Source organism: Lepidochelys olivacea, assembly GCF_965140295.1.
Source record: "Lepidochelys olivacea isolate rLepOli2 genome assembly, chromosome: 5".
NCBI lineage: Eukaryota > Metazoa > Chordata > Testudines > Cheloniidae > Lepidochelys > Lepidochelys olivacea.
The window spans coordinates 35,705,243-35,731,051 of record NC_140415.1 but is presented as its reverse complement, the minus strand read 5'-3'; the positions used below and the strand labels follow the sequence as shown (position 1 = coordinate 35,731,051).

At 45.4% G+C, this 25,809-nt stretch overlaps 1 protein-coding gene across 7 annotated transcripts in view; it reads right to left on the bottom strand.

Annotated features, from left to right (window-relative positions):
* Positions 1-25,809, bottom strand: part of DDX4 (DEAD-box helicase 4) — a 104,812-nt gene that overhangs the window by 51,849 nt on the left and 27,154 nt on the right. For 5 of the 7 annotated variants that reach the window (XM_084629023.1, XM_084629019.1, XM_084629020.1 and 2 more), the window contains exons 5-8: positions 22,857-22,907; positions 18,416-18,460; positions 3,863-3,958; positions 3,152-3,229 (exon numbers count right to left, since the gene is read on the bottom strand). In XM_084629023.1, coding sequence (XP_084485149.1) covers positions 3,152-3,229; positions 3,863-3,958; positions 18,416-18,460; positions 22,857-22,907 — 270 coding nt within the window. The remainder of the gene's footprint in view (positions 1-3,151; positions 3,230-3,862; positions 3,959-18,415; positions 18,461-22,856; positions 22,908-25,809) is intronic. The other 2 variants (XM_084629024.1, XM_084629025.1) reach the window with 2 other exon arrangements.

Genomic DNA, 25,809 nt, shown 5'->3' with positions numbered 1-25,809 from the left:
AGAGTCAACACAACGTTTCCGGAAAAGCATCAAGAGAACTTGACACTATGAAATTCAAGTAGCTCTGGACTCCAAATGACAAACTGGACACCTCCGTGACCTTTGCAAAGTAAGACATCTTGAAAGACTCATGAACCAAGTCTAAAGAAAAATATGAGTATTTTCCCATGAGTTTAAGAATTTCCTCCTTTGACTCTTCTAAAGCTGTATTTAAACCCATTGCTTCCCATCTGTTCTGATATTCTTTAACAATTTCCTTATAACTTTCTTCAGATCTGAGTTTGCTGAACTCATTCACCGTGTTCTCAAATATCTGTAAGACTTGGAAAAGGTAAATTTTCTTTAACTGAAGTATTCCATCGACTGCAGTCCTGATAACTAAGCAATCCCCCATGAGCTCTGAACATAACACTAGCCAGCACATCCCTGGCCAGACATGTATTTGGCGTTTAATCCACACTTGCCAAATAAAACATTAGTTAACTGATCAAACAAGGATTCAGCATCTGCCTCACTTACTGCTATGAAGCTTACAAAATGCGCTTTTATATCCACTTTTCTTTTGATTCAATCAATATTAACTAAGTTAAGCACAATGGCCATTTGATCAAGATGGCTAATATCCATGATTGCATCTGCAATGACAGTTAACCCCCCCCCAAAAAAAACCACCACTTAGCTTCTTTGCAAATAATAAGTGTGTCTCCTTGTATCTGATGTTAAGAGACTTAATTCACCAGTAACTGTCTTGCTCAAGTACTTGATTCTCTTGGCATCACTGATATGATGGGCAAAAGTTGTATTAGGTCTAGCAAGTAACTGAAGGATGCTCAAGTAAACATCACAATTGTTGCTCTCCAGCACTTCACGGTGGGCTGCAGAGGGACTAAAATTTTGATGGTGTCAAGCAATATTTTAAGTATTTCTTGCCATTTCCTAATATTTTCAGATTTGTTTATCAAAACATGCATTGATACTGTGACCCTATGAACGATATACTAAGCCACTGGATATGCAAATCCTCAAGCAGTACATTTTTCATTGACGGGTTTCAGAGTAGCAACCATGTTAGTCTGTATTCGCAAAAATAAAAGGAGTACTTGTGGCACCTTAGAGACTAACAAATTTATTTGAGCATTAGCTTTCGTGAGCTACAGCTCACTTTCATTCTGTAAATGAAAATGAAAAATGGCAGTTTGTTCATTTGGGCTGGCAAGGACCAATCATACAAGGATACACAATTGTTTAGGTTATAAAGCTGAATCTTGAAAGTAACTTATCAGATGGGGACTTGAAACCTATTTCAGCAGGAAGACTGGTTTGTCCTGTTTCATTGTTGACCTGCTCATCTACAAGGCCTTTGGTTTTGTTCCCTTCAAGTTTGTCTACAGGTTTTAAACAATTAGCCTGTCAATCAGGCTTCTAATTCTGTAACAGGAATGTACAAAGACGCAGGGAAATACGACACTTCCTTGAAAATCAACTCTAACATAGGAAAATTACCAAAAATTGCCAATTCAAGATGAGAGTGGGGGAAGAAAACTTTTCAGAAAAAGAATGTAGGGACTGAAAGAAAGAAAAAAAAGTAAGTTTGTAGGCCCCAGACAAACCTGTGAAGTTCAGCCCTGGAACAGTAGCTAAAGAGTAGGGCTGCCAATTAATCACAGTTAACTCAAAACAAATTAACTTGATTAAAAAATTCATCGCAATTAAATTGCAGTTTTAATCACACAGTTAAACAATAATAGAATACCAACTGAAATTTATTATAAAGTATTTTTGGATGTTTTTCTACATTTTCAAATATATTGATTTCTATTACAACAGAGAAAACAAAATATACAGTGCTCACTTTATATTATTTTTATTACGAATATCTGCACTATAAAAAAGATAAAGAAATAGTATTTTCCAATTCACCTCATACAAAGTACTGTAGTGCAATCTCTCTTGTAAAAGTGCAATTTACAAATAGATTTTTTGTGTTACACAACTGCACTCAAAAATAAAACAATGTAAAACTTTAGAGCCTGCAAGTCCCCTCAGTCCTACTACTTCTTCAGCCAACCGCTAAGACAAAGAAGTTTGTTTACATTTATGGGAGATAATGCTGCCCCCTTCTTATTTACAATGTCACCTGAAAGCGAGAACAGGAGTTCACATGGCACTTTTGTAACCAGCATTCCAAGGTATTTACGTATGCTACACAGATATGCTACACATTTATATGGCCTTTCATGCTTTGACTTTTTAATCTTGTTACAGTGCAAATATTTGTAATAAAAAAATATAAAGTGACCACTGTACACTTTGTATTCTGCACTGCAATTTAAATATATTTGAAAAATTAGAAAACACCCAAAAATATTTAAATAAATGGTATTCTATTCTTGTTTAACAGGGCAAATAAAACTTCAACTAATCGCAATTTTTTTTTAATCTTGCAATTTTTTTTTAATCGTTTGACAGCCCTACTCAGCAGCCATGCTAGTAATAGTTCTATTGCCTGATAATAAAGCATCAGACCACAAGCTCAGATAGCCACCACAACCATAACCAATTGCTACACACTGCTGGACAAACATTCTGAAAAACTAACTAAGCTAGATGCCACCTACAATTTAAAGACCTGAAACACTGATTCTCCGAGGACCTATAAATTTAAAGTACTAATTCTAAGCCAGTGATCAGGAAGAAGGAGATGTTTCAATCCTTATTCAATCCTTGAATAGTTAAAAGGAATCCAGCCTGCTTTTTTGGGGGGTAGAAGTAGAGGACATCATCATTTCAATGAGTGATTCATGTATTCTAACAAACAGAAACCAGGAGGGCCGGGAGTATACATGTATTTGAGCCAACATATCCAATGTCAATATAAATAAAATAATTCTATAATCTGGCTCCTGCATGTGATACCCCAATTACAGACACCCTGCTTTTTTTCCTCTTTAAAGAGAGGCAAGACTAAAAGCTTTGCAGACCCCTCCCATGTCTGTTAGGTTTCTTCTGTGTTTGAGTGTAGAGATAAACTAAGTTAATACAATGCTTAGGGTTAGTGAAAAGGAAGAGAATGAGCCCAGGAGCAAGCAGCTCCAAAACAAAAACAAAACAAAAAAAGATTTAAATAACTTTACAGAAAGTATCATCGTACCTGTAGGACCTCCAAACCCTCCTCTCCTCGAGATAAAGGCGCTACCAGACTGCTGAACTCGTTGCTCATTTTCATTATCTGTAGTAATTCATACCCAAAGTAATCAGAAAGCAATTATACAAAGTGTAAGTGTTCAAGCCTGAATTAGCAATTTCAACTCAATGAGCTTAAAAAAAGTGGCAATCCCATCAGGTTATCAAACATATTATTTCTAAAAAACTCCCACTCAGCAATACCAGAAGTGAACCTGTTCATGTACATTTTAAGTTTCCATATATTTCTGAAGCAGTACCTTCGTTTATTTCTAAAACCAGGAAAGCCCTCTGTCTACTCAAGTAGTAATTTAATTGAATTTTTGCTCCATGATTTTGTCCAGATGCAATAAGCTAGATGCCACACAACAGGGATTGGCAACCTTTGGCATGTGGCCTGCCGCACCCGCAGCATCAGCCAATCGCAGCTCCCACTGACCGTGCTGTTCGCCACTCCAAGCCAATAAGGGCTGCGGGAAGCGATGCGGGCCTAGGGATGTGCTGGCCGTCCTTCCCGCAGCCCCCATTGGCCTGGGATGGCGAACTGCAGCCAATGGGAGCTACAATCAGCCAAACCTGCAGATGCTGCAGGTAAACAAACTGGCCCGACCCGGCCCACCAAGGGCTTACCCTGATGGGCCGCGTGCCAAAGGTTGCTGACCTCTGCCATACAACTTACTCTGACTTTGTCCAAATCCTCCACGGCCACCTCTGAAACCACCTGCAACACCTCTTCGTGTGCCAAGATTTTCTGAATAGCTTCCTTCTTGAAAACCTGCAATACAGAATAATAGCAATTTCGCACCTTAGTTTACACTATTATTTTGCATCTGCAGACTTCAAAGCACTTTTTAGAAAGGAAAATAAACATCATGATCCCAAATTTACAAGTGGGAAACCTTAGGTGCAGTGATTTTAAGTGACTTACTCACAGTCTCAAAGAATCAGGTCCTTTTCAGTATGCTACTCTTTACATTCAAGTAAATTTACATAGAAGGTATTCTGAAGCAATTATTACAGTTCGCAAGACAACAAAAGTGAAAAGCTACCCTTTCTGTGGGTATTCCTTCTTGGTACTACACATTGACAGATAATACAAGTGGAAGGAATTAAGGCCTTGGGGTATTCTTTCACACTGCACTTCTACATTTGTGGATTAAGATACACAACTCTCTACCCTCCAATCTTCCACTTTGGTATAGATTCTCCAATAGTTAAAACAGAAGACTGAGTCAGATCAGGACGCTATACTGATCACCATCACAGTACATGACACTTCTAATGAATCACTTGTCTCAGTGCACCAATGAGATAATGAAGTTCTCATTTTATTAGCGGCCAAGAATCCTGTGAGTCTGTAGACTAACAGACATATTGGAGCATAAGCTTTCGTGGGTGAATACCCACTTCGTCTGATGCATGTAGTGGAAATTGCCAGAGGCAGGTATAAATATGCAAGCAAGAATCAGGCTAGGGATAATGAGGTTAGTTCAATCAGGGAGGATGAGGCCCTCTTCTAGCAGTTTTGGTATTAACTGTCTAATCCTGTGTACGTGTACTTTAATTTGATTTTATTTGTGAAAAATGGCTAAGAATATGGAAGGAAGTACAGCAGATAGTTTCAGATTTCTGAAACTTCTTGTCAAGTTAGGGTTTTGGATGACACCACCAAGCAAACCTTGCTCCATTTTGCAAGGTAAATGTGTCTGGTAGTCCTTTCTGCAGTTCACTAGAAAATTCCAGACAGGTGAAGAGCAAAACTGCTCTGCATTCAACGTTTATCCAGCAGATGAGCTATGGGAGGAAGGAATTTGAGATCCCTTCACTCTGTGACAGTATATATAAGAACACAGGCAAGGTCTTTGGCTAGTTCAAAACATCTGGGAACCAAATTGTCTGGACCACACAGAAGCTATCAATATCAGCTTGGTAGAGTCCTGTATAATCTTGCGGAGCACTCTAGAAATCAGGGGACCAGTGAGTAAGCATACATCAGAGATGATCACATGATTAAGAAAACGTCAGACAACAATTCTGGACTCAGACCTCTCCCTCAAGTCAAAAGCCTGACACTTGCTTTGCACTGCAAACTGGTCCACTCAAGAGTAGCCCACTCAAAGAAGATGTCCTGGAGGATGGAGTCTGACCTCACACCCGTGACTGGAAAAGAAGAGCCCGCTCAATTCGCCTGCTATGCTGTCCTGCAGGCCAGTAGGCATATCATCAAAAGGGAGATTTGGTATCTGATGCACTAGCTCCATAGTCGGATTGCTTCTTAACTTGGGGGAAGACCTCACCCAGCGCTGCAGGTTGGCATAGACCATAGTACGCATATTGTCCATTGTTATCAGTATAGAACATCCTCTGATGTGATGGAAAAAAACAAAGCTTTGCACACTGCTCTGAATTTCTACAGATTGATATGCGTCTGCGTCTCTCATGCAGTTCGAAGGCCCTGCACTTGATCTTGAGGTGGGAAATTAACAGGGATGGTCTGCAAGGCATGATCACTAGATTCTTGGTATGGGGGGAGAGGTGCAAAGGAGACTCTGCAGACTTTTTGGGGTCTTTCTACCATTTCAAGGAGAACTGTATTATTGGAGAACAGAGATGGGCATATCCACATGATGCTTGGTGGGGGCATACACTGACCTCAGTCAGACCTGCATGCATCCAAAGGTATAGTCTAGCACAGTGCTAATCAAAGTGGTGGTCTGCGGACCGGTGCCGGTCTGCAAGCCATCAGCTGCCAGTCTGCACGCACATTGGGGGAAAAAAAAAACACCAGTCCCCCACATCAGATAGCTTGAAAAGCACTGGTCTAGCATGTAACACAACAAAGGGCACAAAGCCATGTGCCTAAGTAGCATGAGAAATCCTCACTGTGGACTCCGGGTTATACATCCCAATTGTGCTAAGATGGTCAGGTTCTCGAACACGTCCATAGGCAGAAAGGCTGTGGACTTATTGAAATCCAACACTGGAATCTTTGAGCAGTAGTTAGGTTGGACTTCTGCATGCTAACTTTCAAGACCAGATGCACCATAACTGCTAACACCTTGGTGAATGCTGTCAAGAGTCCAAAGGTAGCAACTCAATACTGAAAATGCTCATGACCTGCCACCAACCATTAGGTATTTCCTGTACGATGGAACAAATATATGAAGTATGCATTTTGGAGGTCAACAGATGCAAGTCAGACCCCTGGATCCAGGGAGAGAATCATCAAAGCAAGCACATTCATCCTGAACTTCATTTTCAATCTATGAACATGTTAAGCGTCAAGTCCAAGATGGACTGTCATCCCCTTTTCTTTTTTGGGATAAGAAAGGATTTGCTGTAGAATCCCCTCCTTAGGTATTGAGGTAGGACCCTTTCTTTCACTCTCAAAGAAGCAAGAGGACCTCTTGATGTAGCAGATCCTCATAAAACAGATCCTTGAAGAGGGTTGGGAGTAGGCACAACATGAACCTGGACAGAGTATTCTGTTGTAATCATATCCATAACTCACTGGTCTGAGGTGATGCGGGAATGTGTGCCTGAGAAGGGGTAGATGGTCCCCGAAAGAAACTCAGTGGCTCTGGATCAATGGGAGTAAGTTTGAACCTTCTGACAGTCCCAGCAAAACACATGTAGATATAGAACATTGTGGGTTCTTGTCATAAATATACACAGGGCAGCTGTACTGAATTGTCTTACCTATAACAGGTTAATCAGTTCAATTAACCTAGTTGGCACCTGACCAGAAGGACCAATAGGGAAAGAAGATACTTTCAAATCTGGGGTGGAGGAGGTTTTGTTTGTGCTCTCTTTGTTTGTTGCCTCACTGGATGGAGAGAGGGACCAGGCAGGAAAAACATCTCCTAAAAACCCACCTGAAATGAGCATCTAAGATTACAAAAATGGTAAGTAAGGCAAGGAAATGCATTAGATTATCTTTTGGTTTAGCTTGTGAATTTTCCCTATGCTAAGAGGTCATTTCATTCCTGTTTTGTAACTGGAAAGCAGAGTCAGAGGGAAATCCTCTGTTTTAAATCTTTTTATTTATCCTGTAAAGTTTCCTTCCATCCTGATTTTGCAGGGTTTTTTTTGTTTTGGTTTGGTTTTTTTTTTTAATAAAATTCTTCTTTTAAGAACCTGATAAATTTTCAGTGTCTTAGAAACCCAGGGGGTTGGTCTGTGCTCACATTGTAACCAATTGGTTTGTGCATTATTTTCAAGCCTCCCCAGGAAAGGGGGTGAAGAGGCTTGGGGGAAACAGGGACTCCAAGTGGCCCTTTTTCCTGAATTTTTGGCTAAATTACTTGGTGATGGCGGCAATACCGTCCAAGGACAAGGAAAGGATTTGTACCCTGGGGAAGTTTTAACCTAAACTGGTAGAAATAAGTTCAGGGGTCTTTCATGCGGGACCCCACATCTGCACCCCAGAGGTCAGAGTGGCAAAGGAACCCTGACAGTTCTATATTATGTTTTGCTGGGATGGAGACTGCAATGAGTGAGCTACAAAGGCTGCCTGTGTCCTCTGGAAAGATGCCAGTTTCTGGAAGGCTCAGCCAGTCTTTGGTGACAGAAAGAATATGGAGCTGATCTTTATGAGACGTATAACTGTGGTCTGATGTGCTCTCTTTTAGGGACCAGCGTGAAGACCCTGAGGGATCTAAGGTGCCTTGGAGTGCTTCAGTGTGAAGGGTTTCATCAATTCTGGAGCTGAACAACTGTGATCCTTCAAAAGGCAAGTCCTCCACTGTAAGTTGCACCTGCAGGTTAAGCCCCATCCTTGCAGCCACAAACCCACTTGCCAACTACACCTCTCATCACCGAGTAAGATACTGTATGCAACACACCCAGCACAGCTGAGAAGCTGGTCTTGGCAATTAGATAGCCTTGCTGACCACAGTAGCAAACTCCTACCTTTGCATCTGCTAGTAGCTTGTTCATAAAAACACATGAATTTTTCAATTCAATTCAGGAAGTCATACTTGCCCATCAGGCCTGGTAATTTTTAATACAGCATTGCAAACTAGTGTCCAAATAAACCATCTTTTAGGATCACAGTCTTTTGTTCTGACGTATATGATGGGTTGATATATTGATTAATCAATCTTAGACTGCAGTGGTCAATAAAGGTTCGGTCTCCTAAAGACTACAGCATCGGAATATCATCATCAGTATCATTAAAATGAGAGACCCTAGAAGTACATGAGAAACAACTGCAATTTATCAGAAGTCCCTTTATTAACGTATCTACCAAGCAGATAAACAATCCCACAAACAACGAAATACAGGAGCAGAGAGAGAAATAATCCAAAGGTGTTCAGCTCTACAACTGGCATCCCTCACATCTCCTGCTGTGGGACCCCAAGTATCAAGTCATTATCTTCCTCATGATAATGACTAACAAAGATGACAATCTTCACCAGTTGTTGTCATGCTAGCATTTCCCCAGGTGTTCCCGCACAGCAGAGAGGCCGGGCAACACCTTTTATCCTGAGTTACTCTTATGCCTACAAAGGCTCATATTATACATAAGGGTTCCAACCCTCTTTTTCTTATCTTCCACATACCACTTCCACATACTTCCACATACCACTTGTTTAGGAGTGCCCCATTTTCATACGCTACCTCATGAGTTCCTTCTTTGCTCATTAACATTTACTTCAAATAAATAGTTACCATTGCAACTGGTGGTCAAGCTAAAATTCTCTAACATGTTAGTACTGGTCATACTGGAATATTAACTGATACACTGTGACATTCTCCAATCTATTGTTGCACAGCTTCCAGAACCTAAGCCCTTCATCTTTCACTGTAATTTTATATTGTACTGGTACAGGGTTCTCTCTCTGTCAACTAGTCATGCCAACCTGTTTCAGCCATGAGGCCCTTTATGGCCAAGCTACATATCTTACAGACCTAAAGCCTGTAGACCTTGTTACAGCCTTGTATTACTTACACACCTAATATACCATTGTCAGTTATACAAACTTATTGGTCCTATACCCCTGTAGTGAAAGTCAAATCTAATCCATTACTCATGCACTGATTACATATTATATTTAGCTGCAGATATGACTTTTCATTAGCAGCTATCACTGCTACTAAGGACAGTACTGCATAATTATAAAATAACTCAGCCCCTTCCTCTCAACATTTGATATTTCGTCTGCTTTGTAGGCAGCAGGGCCACTTTACATGGTGTCAGCCAGATCACTTGTGCAGGGTCCATAATGGCCTCATTCATCAGAAGGGCTATCCTTCCCTAAAAAAATATATCTATTAGTTTACGAGTAGGTTCCTGGATCTCCTCCACCGGGATCTGTAAGAAAATCAGACTGAGTCCTGAGAATCCTCAAAGTCATCCCACTGAGGCATACTGGGGATGAAAAGGAGATCATACTGGTTCCCAGTAGATCCACCAAGGAAGAAACTGTGTTTGGTAAGTCCTAACGCTGGGAATAAGGCTGAGCAGGTGGAAGTTCAGAGGCAGACTGCATAGCCAGGGCCTTAGGTGGAGCATTAGAAAAGGCAGTTACCTTTTCCGTAACTGGTGTTCTTCAAGATGTGTTATTCATGTCTATTCCACAATAGGTGTGTGTGCTCGCCACAGGCACCAGTGCTGGAAGTCTTTCCCCTAGCAGTACCCGTAGGGGGTAGCGCACCCCCATGACCCCTGGAGCGGCACCTGCCTGGCACAGTATAATGGGGGCTGCACTCCTCCCACCCTCCGTTCCTTCTTGCTGGACAACTCCGAAAGAGGGGAAGGAGCACAGGATATGGAATAGACATGAGCAACACATCTTGAAGAACACCAGTTACGGAAAAGGTAACTACCTTTTATTTTTTGAGTGATTGCTCATGTGTATTCCACAACAGGTGATTCCAAGCTATATCTGTTGGAGGTGGGTAGGAGTTCACAAGTTCTCGGGACGGAGTACCACCCTGCCAAACCCGGCATCATCCCTGGGAGACGATTGCATAGTGCGAGGTGAACGTGTGACCTGAAGACCACGTGGCAGCCCTACAAATGTCCTGGATGGGGACATGGGCCACGAAGGCAGACAACGAGGCCTCCGCCCAAGTTGAGTGTGCCCTCACAATGGGCGGCGGGGGAACCCCCGCCAGCTCATAACAGGAACGGATGCACGAAGTGATCCGCTTAGAAAGCCGCTGAGCAGAAATCAGCTGACCCTTTGCATACTCAGCCGAGTCGATGAACAGTTGCGAAGACTTTCTAAACGGCCTGGTCCGCTCAAGGTAGAAAACCAGAGCTCACCCCACATCGAGCGTGGGGGGACAGCGTTCCTCACTAGTCACATGAGGCTTGGGGCAAAGGACTGGCAGAAAAGTGTCCTGACCCATGTGGTAGGCGGAGACCACCTTCCGGAGAAACACAGGGTGTGGACCTTGCCCTTATGAAAAACTGTACACGGCGGTTCAAAGGTTCAGGTCCTGAGCTCCGAGACCCGCCTGACCGACACGATAGCCACCAGGAAAGCCACCTTGCACGAGAGGTGAGAACAGGAACACGTAGCCAGTGGTTCAAACAGGGCCCCCGTGAGACGAGCCGGCACCAGGTTTAGGTCCCACTGTGGAACCAGGGGCTTGGAATATGGGTAGAGATGGTCCAAACCCTTAAGGAACCAGCCAGTCATAGCATGGGAAAACACGGTGGGATGAAAGGCTGATATGGCCGCCAAGTGTACCCTGACTGACAAGGGCGCCAATACCTGGGCCCTCAGGTGGAAGAGGTAATCAAGGATAAACTGGATCGAGACGGCCATCGGGGAAACACCCTGGCCTGCCGCCCACCTCGAAAACTTCACCACATGGGAGCAGCGAGTGGAGGGCCATCTACTTTTGAGGAGAACGGGCTGAACCTGAGCATGTCCTTTCCTCGCTACCTAGCCACTGAGCAGCCATGCCATGAGGTGTAGCGTTGCTAGGTTGGGATGGAGGAGGCGGCCCTGGTCCTGAAAGAGAGCAGGTCCGAGCAAAGCAGCAACTGCCATGGCCGAGCTACCGCCAGCTCTGAGAGGGTCCCATACCAGTGCTGCCTGGGCAATGAGGACTCTGGCTTTGTCCATCTTTATTTTTTCCAGAGCCCTGCTGATCAGAAGGAACGGGGGAAAGGCGTAGAGGAGCTGGCCTGACCAGGACAGGGTAAAGGCATTGGAGATAGCACCCCTCCCTAGGCCCCCCCGGAGCATTGTCGGTTCTGCCGGGTCACAAATAGGTCCACCTGGGAGTGCCCCACCTTCGGAAGAGCTGGTGAGCCACTTCCGGGTGTAAAGACCACTCGTGCTGAGAGGAAAAATCCCTGCTCAAGCAATCCGCCCTCACATTCCAGGGGCCCACCAGATGGAAGGCTTCTAGGTAGATGTCGTGGGCTATACAGAAGTCCCACAGACTGAGGGCTTCGTGGCAGAGGATCGAGGCCGTGTTGTCCATGAGGACCCTGACTACCTTGCCCTCCAGGAGCAAGTGGAAGGCCATACCTGCCAGTTGTACCGCCCTGAGTTACTTGACATTTATATGAAGGGGTAGGTCTTGTAGTGACCACAGGCCTTGGGTCTGAAAATTCCCCAAATGGGCCCCCTCAACCCTGGTCTGACACATCAGTCACCAGCTCCAACAATGGGGCCCTGTCCCTGAACGGGACCCCTTGGAGCATGTTTGGGGCGGACCACCACCGCAGGGAGGTGATCACCAAGTTCAGCACAGTGAGGACTTTGTCCATTCTGTCCATGGCCTGGGAGAACTGCGAGGCCAGCCAGCGCTGGAGGGGCCTCATTCTGAGTCTGTGCATGCAGACATGTGACCCAGCAGTTGCAGGCAAGCCCTGGTTATCGTCACCGGGAACCTTGTGACCGAGTTGATGAGCCCTTTCAGGGTCTCAAACCTGTCTGGTGGGAGAGAGACCCTGGCTGATGTTGCATCCAGTAGCGCCCCAATAAACTCTATGTGTTGGACCAGGACTAATGTGGACTTGGCGTTGTTTATCAACAGGCCCAGGGCAGTACATGTGGACAGGAGGAGTGCCACATGATCCCTCACCTGCGAACAGGAGGTGCCTTTGACTAGCAAATCATCCAGATATGGGAATATTTGGACCCCCTGGTGCCTGAGGTAGGCCGCTACCACCACCATACACTTCATAAAGACCCTGGGGGCAATGGACAGACCAAACGGTAGGACCGTGAATTGTAGTGACTCTGTCCCACCACAAAACTGAGGAAGCGTCCTTGCCCCTCGAATATGTGGATGTGGAAGTACGTGTCCTGTAGATCGAGGGCAGCGTACCAGTCCCCAGGATCCAGGGAGGGGATGATGGAGGCCAGGGAAACCATGCAGAACTTCAGCTTCACCATGTAGTGGTTCAGACCTTGCAGGTCCAGGATGGGCTGGAGCCCCCCTTTAGCCTTTGGGATAAGGAAATACCAAGAGTAATACCCCTTGCCCAGGAACTCCTTGGGTACCACCTCTATAGCTCCTAGGTCCAAGACCACCCCACCTCCTGCTCGAGCACAGCCTCGTGAGAGGGGTCCCCCAGGAGGGACGGGGATGAAGGGCGGGTTGGGCAGGGAGGAGGTAAACTGAAGGGTGTAACAACGGGAGATGGTGTTGAGGATCCATCGGTCCGAGGTGAGTTGCAACCATTCCGGGAGGAAAGCGCACAACCGATTGGAGAAAGGGAGCTTTACTGGGGGTAGGTCCCTGATGAGAACTGGCAGGGTAGTCCCGAGCGTCCCATCAAAAACGCCTTTTGCCCGCCTGCTTGACCTTAGTAGACCCAGGCTGGGGGGCAGACTGGGACTGCCGTTGCGGGCGCTTTCTATAGTCCCGCTGCTATTTGTGGGCGGCCTTGTACTTCGGGAGGGTGGCATGGGTGGGAGCCCGCTGTGGCCTGAACTTGGGTTTTGCTGGATGAGGGACATAGAGGCCCATGGTCTGGAGGATCATGCTGGGAGTCTTTCATGCCAAGCAGCTTTGTGTCTCTTTCCTCAGCAAACAGAGTCTTCCCATTGAAAGGGAGATCCTGCATTGATGACTGTGCTTCGCTGGAGAGCCCAGAGAGCAGAAGCCATGATGCCCGACTCATGGACACTGCTGAGGCCATGGACCATGCAGCCGTGCCCGCTGCATCCAAAGCGGCCTGCAGGGATACCCTTGTGACCACCGCCCCTTCCTCCACGAGCGCCTTAAACTTTTATCATGCTCCTGGAAGGAATCCTCAAGCTTGGGGAGGGATTCCCAGAGGTTAAACTCATAGCGACCCAGGAGAGCCGGATGGTTTGTTACTCATAGCTGAAAGCTTAACAAATAAACCCTCCTCCCAAAAGTATCCAGCCTCCAAGAGTCTTTGTTCTTGGGGGTTGGGGCTGGTTGCCCCTGTCGCTCCATGTGGTTGACCGACACGACCACAAAGGAGTTGGGCGCCGGGTGGGTATACAGAGACTTGTATCCCTTCATGGGTACAAAGTACTTGCGCTCCGACTTTTTAGAGATGGGAGCCAACAAGATTGGTGTTTGCCACAGGGCATTTGAAATGCTTGCCACCCCTTCATGGAGCAGCAAGACCACCCTGCCCGGTGCTGAAGGGAATAGCACATTGAACAGGGAGTCTGAGGGCTCTTCCATCTCCTCAGCCTGGAGGTGGAAGCTCGCTGCCACCCTTTTTCGGAGGTCTTGGTGGGCCTGGTAGTCCTCCTGTGGGACAGAGGGGGGCGAGGCTGGTGCACTGCTTTGGGCATCATCCGGCACTGGAGGATCCACCATCTGGTCAGACTCCGGGCACGGTACCAAGGACACAGGTCCCACTGACCTTTTTCCTGACGGTCTAAAGACGGACGCCAACGGTGCTTCCGATGCCCCGGCTACTGAGCAAGCCCCCACCAGGGACTGCGCCGGAGGCCCCGGTGCCCACTGGTACTACTGAGCTGGCCACAATGCTTGGTGCCATTGCACTTGCTAAGGCACCAGCAGGGCCGGCTGCTCAGGCTGGCTAGCTTGGCCTGTAGACTGGCAGCTATGAGGGGAGGCCTGGCTGGCGTATGATCCGCTGCTGCCTCTGGACCAGGAGTCAGTGCCGGGATCTACATCGGCCAAGGGACCATGATCTCAACGCAGAGGAGCAGCACCGACAGTAGTAGCTGCTCCATGAATGGCCTTGATGGGCGGACCCGCGTCGGCGAGATGCCGGCAATCAATGCCCGGGGCTACGGTGCCTTGGTGGAGACTTGGAACAAGAGTCCGAGCGGGAACAGCATTGACAATCGTGCCGCGACCAACTGCGATATCTCCTGCGAGACGAGGACCGTTGGCAATGTCTGCCACAGTCCCGTTGATATTAGCTTCATGAAGACGAGCAGTGCCGGGAGTCCCAGTCAGAAGGCACCCATCCGGACAGTCTGGCCGGCGTCTAGGGCGATCTACACGGATTGAGCCCTGAACGGTTGCTAGGCGGTGAGCGGTGTCAGGAATGTTCCCTCGACCAAGACTGGTACCAGGCCGGTGGGGACTATGGTGATCCCAGCGGCAGCTTGCCTCTGGAGCATGGGGCAGACGTCGGCGGAGCTCCGGGCACTGGCATGGACATGACGTCCCTGGCTGCCTGGAGGGCTTCGGGCGTAGATGGCGTCCGGACATCTGGAGGGGCCTGCTCCGAAGGGTCCGTGCTAGTCCGTTCAACGTGAGTCGGAGGCCTAGGGCCCGATGGGGATTGAGGACTAACCAACATGGGCCTAGCCTCTGTCCCAGGCGTCCCTCAGTGCCGTTGTGAAGAGGGAGTCTTTCCGGTCCTCTTGGCATGCCCCGTGGACGGGAAGCGGTGCCGACTGGACAATGATACCAGAGGTACCAAGTACCGACGCTGCTGTGGTGGGTACCGGTTCGGAGCGGCGTGCCGGAGTCGGGGCCAGCGCCAACTCCGTCAGGATAACCCGGAGCCTAATGTTAGTTAGATGAAGCAGCTTTCAGCAGTGGCACTCAACTCATCCAAGTGTAGTCTGCTTGTGCCAAGGACTCCACACGGTCATGAGGTCAAGCTTCAGTATAACCACGTAAGGCCATGAAGTCTCAGAATTGGAGAAAGAGGGTAAAGCTCTTCAAGCTCTTTGTTTGGAACCTATTCCTGGAACTCCTTGTGACCTATTCAATTTCTGAGAGTGTCTTCTTGTCAGATTTGGTTGATCTTGGAGCCGGGACTGAAGATGAAGCACTGAGAGTCAGCACCCACACTCTTCAGAGCCAAGACATCATGTTTTCGGGGTTTGGAGGGGTTTTTTGGGGGTGGGGGTGGGGGGAGAGAAGGGGCCTCTTGTGACCTGGGGTTTGATGACAGCCTCTTGGACTTGCCCATTAAGTGGATTTATAGCTGGGTTGTAATGATTTTCCTTGGATCAGCTAGTCATCAAGATACAGGAATACTATTATTCCTCGTTTTCTGAGGCAAACCACCACCAGTATTAGGCATTTGTTGAAAACCCTTGTGAATGCAGACAAACTCAAGAGTCAGACCCGAAACTGATAGTGGTTTTATCCTTCTTGAAACCTTAAGTACTTTATGCACAGGGTATATGGTGATATGAAAGCAAACATGCAGGTCAAGAGCTGCAAACCAGTCCTGTGGCAAGAATGAAGGAATTATGAAGGCTAGAGTTACCACTCTGAACCTGATGCAATAAATGAAGGCACTGAATGCCCCAGCATCCTTTTTTCCCTTGAGGATTAGGAAACAACTGGAATAAAACCCCCTGCCCTCTCTACTGAGGCAGTACTTCCTTTACTGCTTCCACAGAAAAGCAATTCCACTTCCTGCTGAAATAATCTCTTTGAGAGAGAGTCTCTGAATAGAGACAGAGAAGGGAGTGGGCAATAGGGCTGGAATTGTAGGAGGTATATCATTGTTTCTATAACCCAGACATCTGATGCTACCACATTCCATGCTGAAAGAAAAAAACCACTGTGGAAAGGCTGCCTCCAAATAGAGAATGGATGAAGATTAAAGATCCATCTGCACTGTTGTAGAGCAGTCGTCTCCAACCTTTTTACACCCAAGACCACTTTGAATTTAAGGGCAACCCAGGACCTACCCCGCCCCTTCCCCAAGGCCCCACCTGCTCACTCCATCCCCCCTTTCTCCATCACTCGATCTCCCCCACCCTCTCTCACTTTCAGTGGGCTAGGGTAGAGAGGTGGGGTTCAGGAGGGAGTGCAGTCTCTGGGCTGGGGCTGAGGAGTTGGGGTGCAGCAGAGGGTGAGGGGTGCAAGCTCTGGGAGGGAGTTTGGGTGCAGAAGGGAGCTCCAGCCTGGAGCTCAGCGTTCGGATGAAGGAGGGGGTTGGGGTGCAGCCTTCTGCTGGGCAGCGGCAAAGAGGGGCTGCCACTAAGGCAGGCTCCCTGCCTACTCAGCCCCACACTGCTCCTGGAAGGGGCCAAGGTGCCCCTGGAGAGGGGGGGCAGATGGCTCCACGCACTGCCCCCTCTCTACAAGCACCATCCCCGCAGCTCCCATTGGCCACAACTCCTTGTTCTTGGTCAATGGGAGCTGCAGGGGCGGTGTTTGCAGGCAGGAGCAGCGCACAGAGGGAGACCCCTGAACCCAGGGCCACACTGGCCACTTCCAAGAGTGGCATGGGGCTGGGGCAGGCAGGGAGCCTGCCTTAGTAGCAGCCCCATTGCACCAACGGAGATTGCGATCAACTGGGAGATTCTCTAGGATTGACCAGTCAATTGCGATCGACCAGTCGGTGACCACTATTGTAGAGCGCCTCTAGACCAATCCATCAAAGTGATCGCTTCAAAGTGGTTGCAGAACAGGATGTGGATGTTGAGGCCAAAGGACTCCTCTTTTGAAAGCACAATCTCCTTCCATGGAGGGTCAGCAGATAAAAATACCAAATAATAGCCTCTATGTGGTGTATGGCAGCTTTCCCTGCTTCCCTCTAGGAGTTAGTGTATATATTCCAAGAGAACAAAGTGCAGCCCAGGAGTCCTTGAACAAATTCAAGAGCCTCATCTTTTTTCCTCAGTGAAAAAAGCAGGACTCAAAGAGAAGAATGTTCCACCACTGATTGTATCTCCCTTGTGATGCTGGAAGATATAAGTAGAGCTTCCCGGCTCCAAACATTTGAAATTTTCATGGAATGGAATATGGAGTCAGAGGCATCCAGAGCTTTCTGAAGAAATATCCTGGTTATCCACGGTCTCTTGGAAATCAAAAATGTAAAGTCCGCCATGCCTCTTGCAGTAGTTTGTCAACAAAATCCAGGAATTTATAATAGCAGATTATGATTATATGAGCTAAAAACACGTGGCAGTCGGTGATCCTAAATTATAGGCTGGCTAATGATTAACTCCTAACAAATCAAGCTGTTTTGGTTCTCTATCCCCGTGGTTCTCAACCTTTCCCAACTACTGTACCCCTTTCAGGAGTCTGATTTGTTTTGCGTACACCACGTTTCACCTCACTTAAGAACTATTTGCTTACAAAATCAGATATAAAAATACAAGTGTCATAGCACACCGTTACTGAAAAATTGCTTACTTTCTTTTACCATATAATTATAAAACAAAGAAACTGGAATACAAATATTGTACTTACATTTCAGTGTACAATATGTAGAGTAGTATAAATGTCATTATCTGTATGAAATTTTAGTTTGTACTGACTTTGCTAGTGATTTTTATGTAGCTTGTAAAATTAGGCATATCTCTTAGAGGAGTTCATGCACCCCCGGAAGACCTGTGCATACCCCCAGGGGTACAGGTACCTAGAGTTGAAAACTACTGCCCTACCCCATCATTAAAAGGGATAGCCACCTTTAGGAGTGAGAGTTTTTAAATCCCAGGGATTTAGAATCAGACAGGGCTAAATCCCCAGGAAAAAAAATCTTCCTGTCAAAATAAAATCAAAAAGAGCTGAACTATAAAAAAATATTTACCAACTCATAAGCTATCCTAACTATGTTAAACCTAACCACACTATTATATACACACATCTACCTACACTAAGATTAGAAAAAAGCGTGTTGCGACATGGACGCTGGAGTTCCATCTCACAGGCCTGGGCAGTAAGAAGGAACTGAGGGATGACTGGGCCCAGACTGCTCTACATGGGAGCATGTGCACCAACAGTAGAATTTATAGGGACAGTCACTCGAAAAATGTTAGACTCCCTTGGAGATAGCAGATCTGTTTGTTCTATCAGTGTCACTCCATCTTTGTTGCCTTACCTCCTCTCCTTGAAAGCGCTCTTGATTGGCCATCTTCAGTAGATTCTTCAAGACAAATGCATTAAAATTAAAATTTTAACAAACTTGTCAGGTCTCTGTGCTGTGTTTAATTGTACACATCACTAAGTATTTTGGATCTTCAAAGTATTAAACTGGGTTGAAACGTACACATTAACAGCTAGCATAATTCTATCAGACAAACAAATAGTATGTCATTTGCAACACACACATCGCTTGCCACAACACAGAAACCAACTTCCTACAGCCTTGCTGCATTAAGATCCCACTATCAGGAAACACTGGGAGAGGATGCAAGCAGAATTTACACAAGCGTTCCTGCAAAAACCTGACCATTTAATTTAATTGTGAGTGTTACAAGTTTGCAGAGTAGATGGGATGGACTGGAAATTAGGCCTGAAGGTGGTATAATCACTCCACCACTAGAGTCGACCAGAATAATATAATTAGTGAAATCATTCTAAGACTCTTTTATAGCTGGCTTTTAGTAAGTGAACAATTATATGTTGCCTTTAAACACTGAGGAATATGCTTGATTCCTTCTTCCAATTAATAATTTAATTAAAAATAACTACCCACTTTTACGTTACTCTTTGGTTTACACTGTTGTAGAATACATGCTTATGGTCGAAATAAGACTTGCCAAGTCCATAAAAAAAATGAAGTTTTCCATGCTAGTTTTTTCCCTTAATTTGAAATGGAAAATAAGTTACCTAATTTTTTTTTTTTAAAATAGGACTGAGCTCTTACCTCATTATGAAAAATTGGGGCTGTACTTGTCTTCCTGAAAATCCTAAAGGCAATTCAGACTCATCCATGAGGTTCTGTATCACATTCCTTTTGTTCTCACAGAGTGTAATAGAATAATTTAGTAGAGATACCTACAGGACTTAGCTGGGATGGGTGGTGGAAAGATCAGCCCCCAGAAAGTATAGGTAACACGTTCTTCATTCTGGATCTTGAACTCTTCCCACTTCCAGGTGTCTGACTAACAAAATGCATAAGGCAGGAGAAAGAAAAACCCCACACTCCCTTCTTTTCACCCTAAAATCAGTCGTACTATTCTATTTTGGGACCATCCTTTGAAGTGCCTTCCTGCTAAAGAATGCTTTCGCAAAGCAGTGATGATCAAGCCTGATGGATGATCAGTTGAGAATGTTAAGAGATTTCAACTCTGATGGCTGACACCTTTTCTACAAAAAGAAAAAAAGAAAAGGAGTACTTGTGGCACCTTAGAGACTAACCAATTTATTTGAGCATAAGCTTTCGTGAGCTACAGCTCAACTTCATGTGAAATAGACTGAATAGGTTCTAATAGCTTCTGGAATTGGTTAATTAGGGGCTGCATATGCTTGAGTGACAGCATTTAATTCTCTTAGTTTTGGAGGACTTGGATGCAGGCACTGATATTTAAGGTGGATGGAAACAAATAGAGGTGATGTTCTTGTGAACTGATTGGCTCTAATAAGGCACATTTCAACTTTTTACATAGAAGATGCTTTTTCTTTCAGGTATTGAAACTCTGGGTAACAATGAAAAGTAAAATGGATGAGATCAGAAGACCTAGGAACTTCAAATGAAAATTGATGGATACTCTCTTCCACAATACTTAAAGTGATCAATGATATGATTTGGCAAATTTTACTTCTCAGGAAGATTGGCTCTTGCATCAACTCAAACAAGGTGCAATTATTTTTATTTATTTACAGTTAGGGTAATTAGCCACTGTTACCAAGGGATATGGTGGATTCTCCTTCCCTTTAATCTTTAAAGCAGGACTGGATGTTTTTAATTAAAAGATAAAGGCCTTTGATTCAAACAAGTTACTGGGTTTGATCCAGGAATTACTGTATGAAATTCTATTACTTTTTTGCATGAGGTCACACTAGATCAGTGGTTCTCAACCTATTTACCATTGTGGACCGCATATGCAGTTCTCTGTGTGTTATGTGGGCTGCATCCACACAATATCATCATCAATCATCATTATATACATACACAGACTAACTATATGGCCCTGAGAATGTCACATTGGCAGCAGCTGTGTGCTGACTGGGCCACAAGTGTCCTGCAGGTTGAGAACCACTGCACTAGTTGATCACAATGGTCCCTTTTGGCCTTAAAATCTATTCTCCTAGGAATCAAGATAGGTTGATAATCCTGAGAGGGGATCACAGAGCTATTTTAAATTAATCAACAAGCATGCATGCTCAAGTAAAGGTCACCTTCCGCAAGGTCCCTGGGGACAATGCCTCTGACTAATAAGTTGAAGAATATGTATAGATGATTCCCTAAAGTCCTAAGAATATCTTGTCAAAGATCCTGGGAATTGACAGGATCTTTTTTCTGTGAATAGTGGCAATTTTCACAAGTAAACTAGGCATAAGCAAACTATTTGAAAATTCCATATTAGACCTAAACTTCTACCAGATCCACCAATACCAGACAATCTCCCTGAGAAAGTTCAGAGAGAATGAAAACTGAGGTCTCCATCTTGAATTTAATCTTCATTGATCTATTTCACTTATTTTGGTCATAGGCAGCCAAAGGGATATCCTTTCCCTTAGGCCTATTTCTAGAGGGAGACAGACAGAAATGGAGTTATTACTGTTGGCAGGGTTTGAAAGTAGTATTGAATCCATTCTCTGATCAAAGTTTTCCCATACAGGTTTTATCCCAGACCTGACAGCTCTCTTGTGGGTATCTATTTAAGATACATATAAGGCCACCATTACTATACCTTTCAACTGCCACTATCTTTTTAACATTTATCCTCAGCAACCTGTGAGATAGGGAAGAACTGTTATTATGCCCATTTTACAAATGGGGAACTGAAGGGCAAAGACCAAGTGATTTGCCCATGGTCGCATCAGAAGTCTGTGGCGGAACAAAGAATTGAACCTAGACCCGTGGTGTCCCAAGTTTGCACCTTAACCACTAGACTATTCCCCTCTCAGAACAAAAAAGAAGCTTTTGCCCATATGAGCAATCCTAATCCTTTGATTTCATCAGAGGTGACGGAATGCTTAGGTCCTTGGTGGTGGTAGCTACCACCTTTATGAAACTTCTCTCAAAAAAGAGGATTTAACCTGAGAATTTTGAAGCAGAGGATTTGATGCGAACAATTATATACTGTCCAGAGTGGCTATGGTCTTTGCTGCCAACCTTGAGTCTATGAACTCAGCAACGAGGCATATTTTCTCTCGTACTGACTTAAATTTGTCTTGGTTCAGCAAGTACAGGTTCTTTTGGCTGTCACACCAGGACAATGTGGTTCTAGTCAATCAGGTGGTTGCCAATGAATCCCTGATGAAGCTTTGAAGTCCCTCAAAGGGTGTCTATTTTTCTGTTTGCAAGGCTTTTTGCTGAGGATGATATCTTCGCATGAAAAAGACTTTGCTTGCTGCTGCCTCAAAACCAGATTTAACAGCTAGAACAGAAATAGGTAAGTTGGAAGTGCTAAACAGTCACAGGCAGAATCTGACAAAGATTGAAAGAGAACGGCTGTCTGAGCTACACTGTTATTTGCAGGAAGAGAGGTACTACCCACACATCTGGAGGAAAGTTCAGGACCCATAAAAATGACTGGACAAATCCTGAAAGTAATGGCATACAGCTAATTCAGTTACAGAAGGAAGCTACAACCATTCTGTGTTTGATTCAAAACAGGACAGACAAGACTATACTTGACTATCACAAGGAACTTCCTCTGAACCACAACCTCCAGAGTTCACTTTTAAAAGTTAGGAATATTCTTCTTTCTGATCAGCATTAGCTTAATTTTATGCTTTTCTCCAACCAACAATTAAGACACGTTTTTGCAAAAAGGTCACATTTTATTGCAGTGCGGAACAGGGAGTTTTCTCTAAGTTTACTGCTAAACTGCACCCTCAGCTCTGACCACATTATTCTTAATCTGGACAAAAAAGGTTAAAGTTTTACATTTAAGATTGGTACTACGAAAAACTGCATTTTTAGCATGTCTAAAAATGTCCCAGTCTTTCAGTTTAAACATTTCATAGACATGAAAACACTCAAAGAAGTCTCAACATGAATGCTTTCAGAGGCAAACTGACATACTTTCAACAGGAATTACAAAATACACTGTATAAAACAGCTCAATAATTGCCCTCCAAATATTTAATACATGATCATATCTACACAGCAAAATAATGTCAGGCACAACTATATCAAACCACCTACCACACTGGAAAGAGACTGACTGAAAGCTATTATAGTTCAACATGACATCTCTACAATATGTACACATGTACTGATGTCCGATGAAGTGAGCTGTAGCTCACGAAAGCTCATGCTCAAATAAATTGGTTAGTCTCTAAGGTGCCACAAGTACTCCTTTTCTTTTTACATGTACTGATGGTGAATTATGCTATAAAAAACAGACTGGAAGAATCAAGCTCACCTCTCTCAAATCCAGAGCTGCTTCTTTCTTCAAATTTATTCCCTAGTGAAGCTATAGGGAAAAACAGACAAATAAGCTATAGCAGAAGAATCAACACAGGTATTACCATAGACTCATACCGATAGTATTTTAAAAAGTCAGAAGGGACCATTATGAACTAGTCTGACTACCCAGACAGTCCAGACCACAGAACCTCAACCAATAACCAGAACGGAATATTAGGATCAGAGTAACCTGAACTTGAAGGCCTTTTTCAAACCTTTCCACATCAGAGGTTGTCATAAATATAAAGGGAAGGGTAAACCCCTTTGAAATCCCTCCTGGCCAGGGGAAAGCTCCTCTCACCTGTAAAGGGTTAAGAAGCTAAAGGTAACCTCGCTGGCACCTGACCAAAATGACCAATGAGGAGACAAGATACTTTCAAAAGCTGGGAGGAGGGAGAGAAACAAAGGCTCTGTGTCTGTCTGTAGTCGTCTTGGCCAGGGACAGACCAGGAATGGAGTCTTAGAACTTTTAGTAAGTAATCTAGCTAGGTATGTGTTAGACTATGATTTCTTTAAATGGCTGAGAAAAGAATTGTGCTGAATAGAATAACTATTTCTGTCTGTATATCTTTTTTGTAACTTAAGGTTTTGCCTAGAGGGGTTCTTTATGTTTTTGAATCTAATTACCCTGTAAGATATCTACCATCCTGAGTTTACAGGGGGGATTTCTTTATTTCTATTTACTTCTATTTTTTATTAAAAGTCTTCTTGTAAAAAACTGAATGCTTTTTCATTGTTCTCAGATCCAAGGGTTTGGGTCTTTGGTCACCTATGCAAATTGGTGAGGCTTTTTATCCAACATTTCCCAGGAAAGGGGGGGTGTAAGTGTTGGGAGGATTGTTCATTGTTCTTAAGATCCAAGGATCTGGGTCTGTAGTCACCTAGGCAAATTGGTGAGGCTTTTTACCAAACCTTGTCCAGGAAGTGGGGTGCAAGGTTTTGGGAAGTATTTTGGGGGGAAGGACGCGTCCAAACAGCTCTTCCCCAGTAACCAGTATTAGTTTGGTGGTGGTAGCGGCCAGTCCAAGGACAACGGGTGGAATATTTTGTACCTTGGGGAAGTTTTGACCTAAGCTGGTAAAGATAAGCTTAGGAGGTTTTTCATGCAGGGCCCCACATCTGTACCCTAGAGTTCAGAGTGGGGGAGGAACCTTGACAGAGGTACTGAAGGCAAATCAAACAGAATTTTGGCCTGGCAATCAAGATTACAGCCGTCCCAACATCTTGTGAAAAAGTGATGGACATTTTCTTTTTTTGGGGGGTGGGGGGTAGGGGCGGGAAGCAACAGACCAGTCTATGGCATGTCAACTCCATTTTTGGAGATAAACTCTAAAATCTTTGTCCTTCAGAGACCATTCCCGCAGGTACTATCTCAGTTTACATACTCTAGCTCAGGGATCATCAAACTTTTTGGCCCGAGGGCCACATCTGGGTGGGGAAATTGCTTGCAGGACCGGGACAGGGGGTTGTGGTGCGGGGTGTGCAAGAAGGGGCTCAGGGCAAGGGGTTGGGGCAGAGGAGGGATGCGGGGCATATGAGTGGGTTCAGGTCAGGGGGTTGGGGTGCAAGAGGGGGCTCAAGGCAGAAGAGAGATGCAGGGTGTATGGGGGGGTCAGGTCAGGGGGTTGGGGTGTAGGAGGGGTGTGGGGTGCAGGAAGGGGCTCAGGGCAAGGAGTTGGGGTGCAGGAGGGGGTTCAGGCTCCAGCCTGGCACCGCTTACCTAGAATGGCTCCAGGGTGGCAGCGGCACACACCAGGGCCAGGGCAGGCTCCCTGCATGCCAGCCCCACGCCACTCCGGGAAGAGGCTGGCACCACATCCCTGCATGGCCACTGGAGGGGGGGAGGGGGTGCCACAGGGCTCTGCGTATTTCCCACGCCTGTGGGTACCTCCCACAAAGCTCCCACTGGCTGCAGTAACCCATTCCTGGCCAACGGGAGCTTTGGGGGAGGTACCCACAGGCAAGTGTGGAGCTCTCTGCTGCCTCCTCACCCGCCGCCCCACCCCACCACCACCAGCTGCAGGGACCTGATGTGGCCGCTTCCCAGAGAACATGAAACAATGGGTGTTACCATACTGACTGTAACAAGATTGATCAGGAAAGGTGAGCTATTACAAGCAGGAGAGCGGAGGTCGGGGGGGACACTTTTGTAGTGATAATCAAGGTGGGCCATTTCCAGACTATTTCACATTTGGGGACAATGTATACCTTCAAATCAGCGGCACTGCTATGGGTACCCGCATGGCCGCACAGTATGCCAACATTTTTATGGCTGACTTAGAACAACGCTTCCTCAGCTCTCGTCCCCAATGCACCTACTCCACTTGCGCTATATTGATGACATCTTCATCATCTGGACCCATGGAAAAGAAGCCCTTGAGGAATTCCACCAGGATTTCAACAATTTCCATCCCACCATCAACCTCAGCCTGGACCAGTCCACACAAGAGATCCACTTCCTGGACACTACAGTGCTAATAAGCGATGGTCACATAAACACCACACTATACCAGAAACCTACTGACTGCTATACTTACCTACATGCCTCCAGCTTTCATCCAGACCACATCACACGATCCATTGTCTACAGCCAAGCTCTACGATACAACCGCATTTGCTCCAACCCCTCAGACAGAGACAAACTCCTACAAGAGCTCTATCAAGCATTCTTACAACTACAATACCCACCTGCTGAAGTGAAGAAACAGATTGACAGAGCCAGAAGAGTACCCAGAAGTCACCTACTACAGGACAGGCCCAACCAACAAAATAACAGAACGCCACTAGCCGTCACCTTCAGCCCCCAACTAAAACCTCTCTAGCGCATTATCAAGGATCTACAACCTATTCTGAAGGACAAACCTTCATTCTCACAGATCTTGGGAGACAGGCCAGTCCTTGCTTACAGA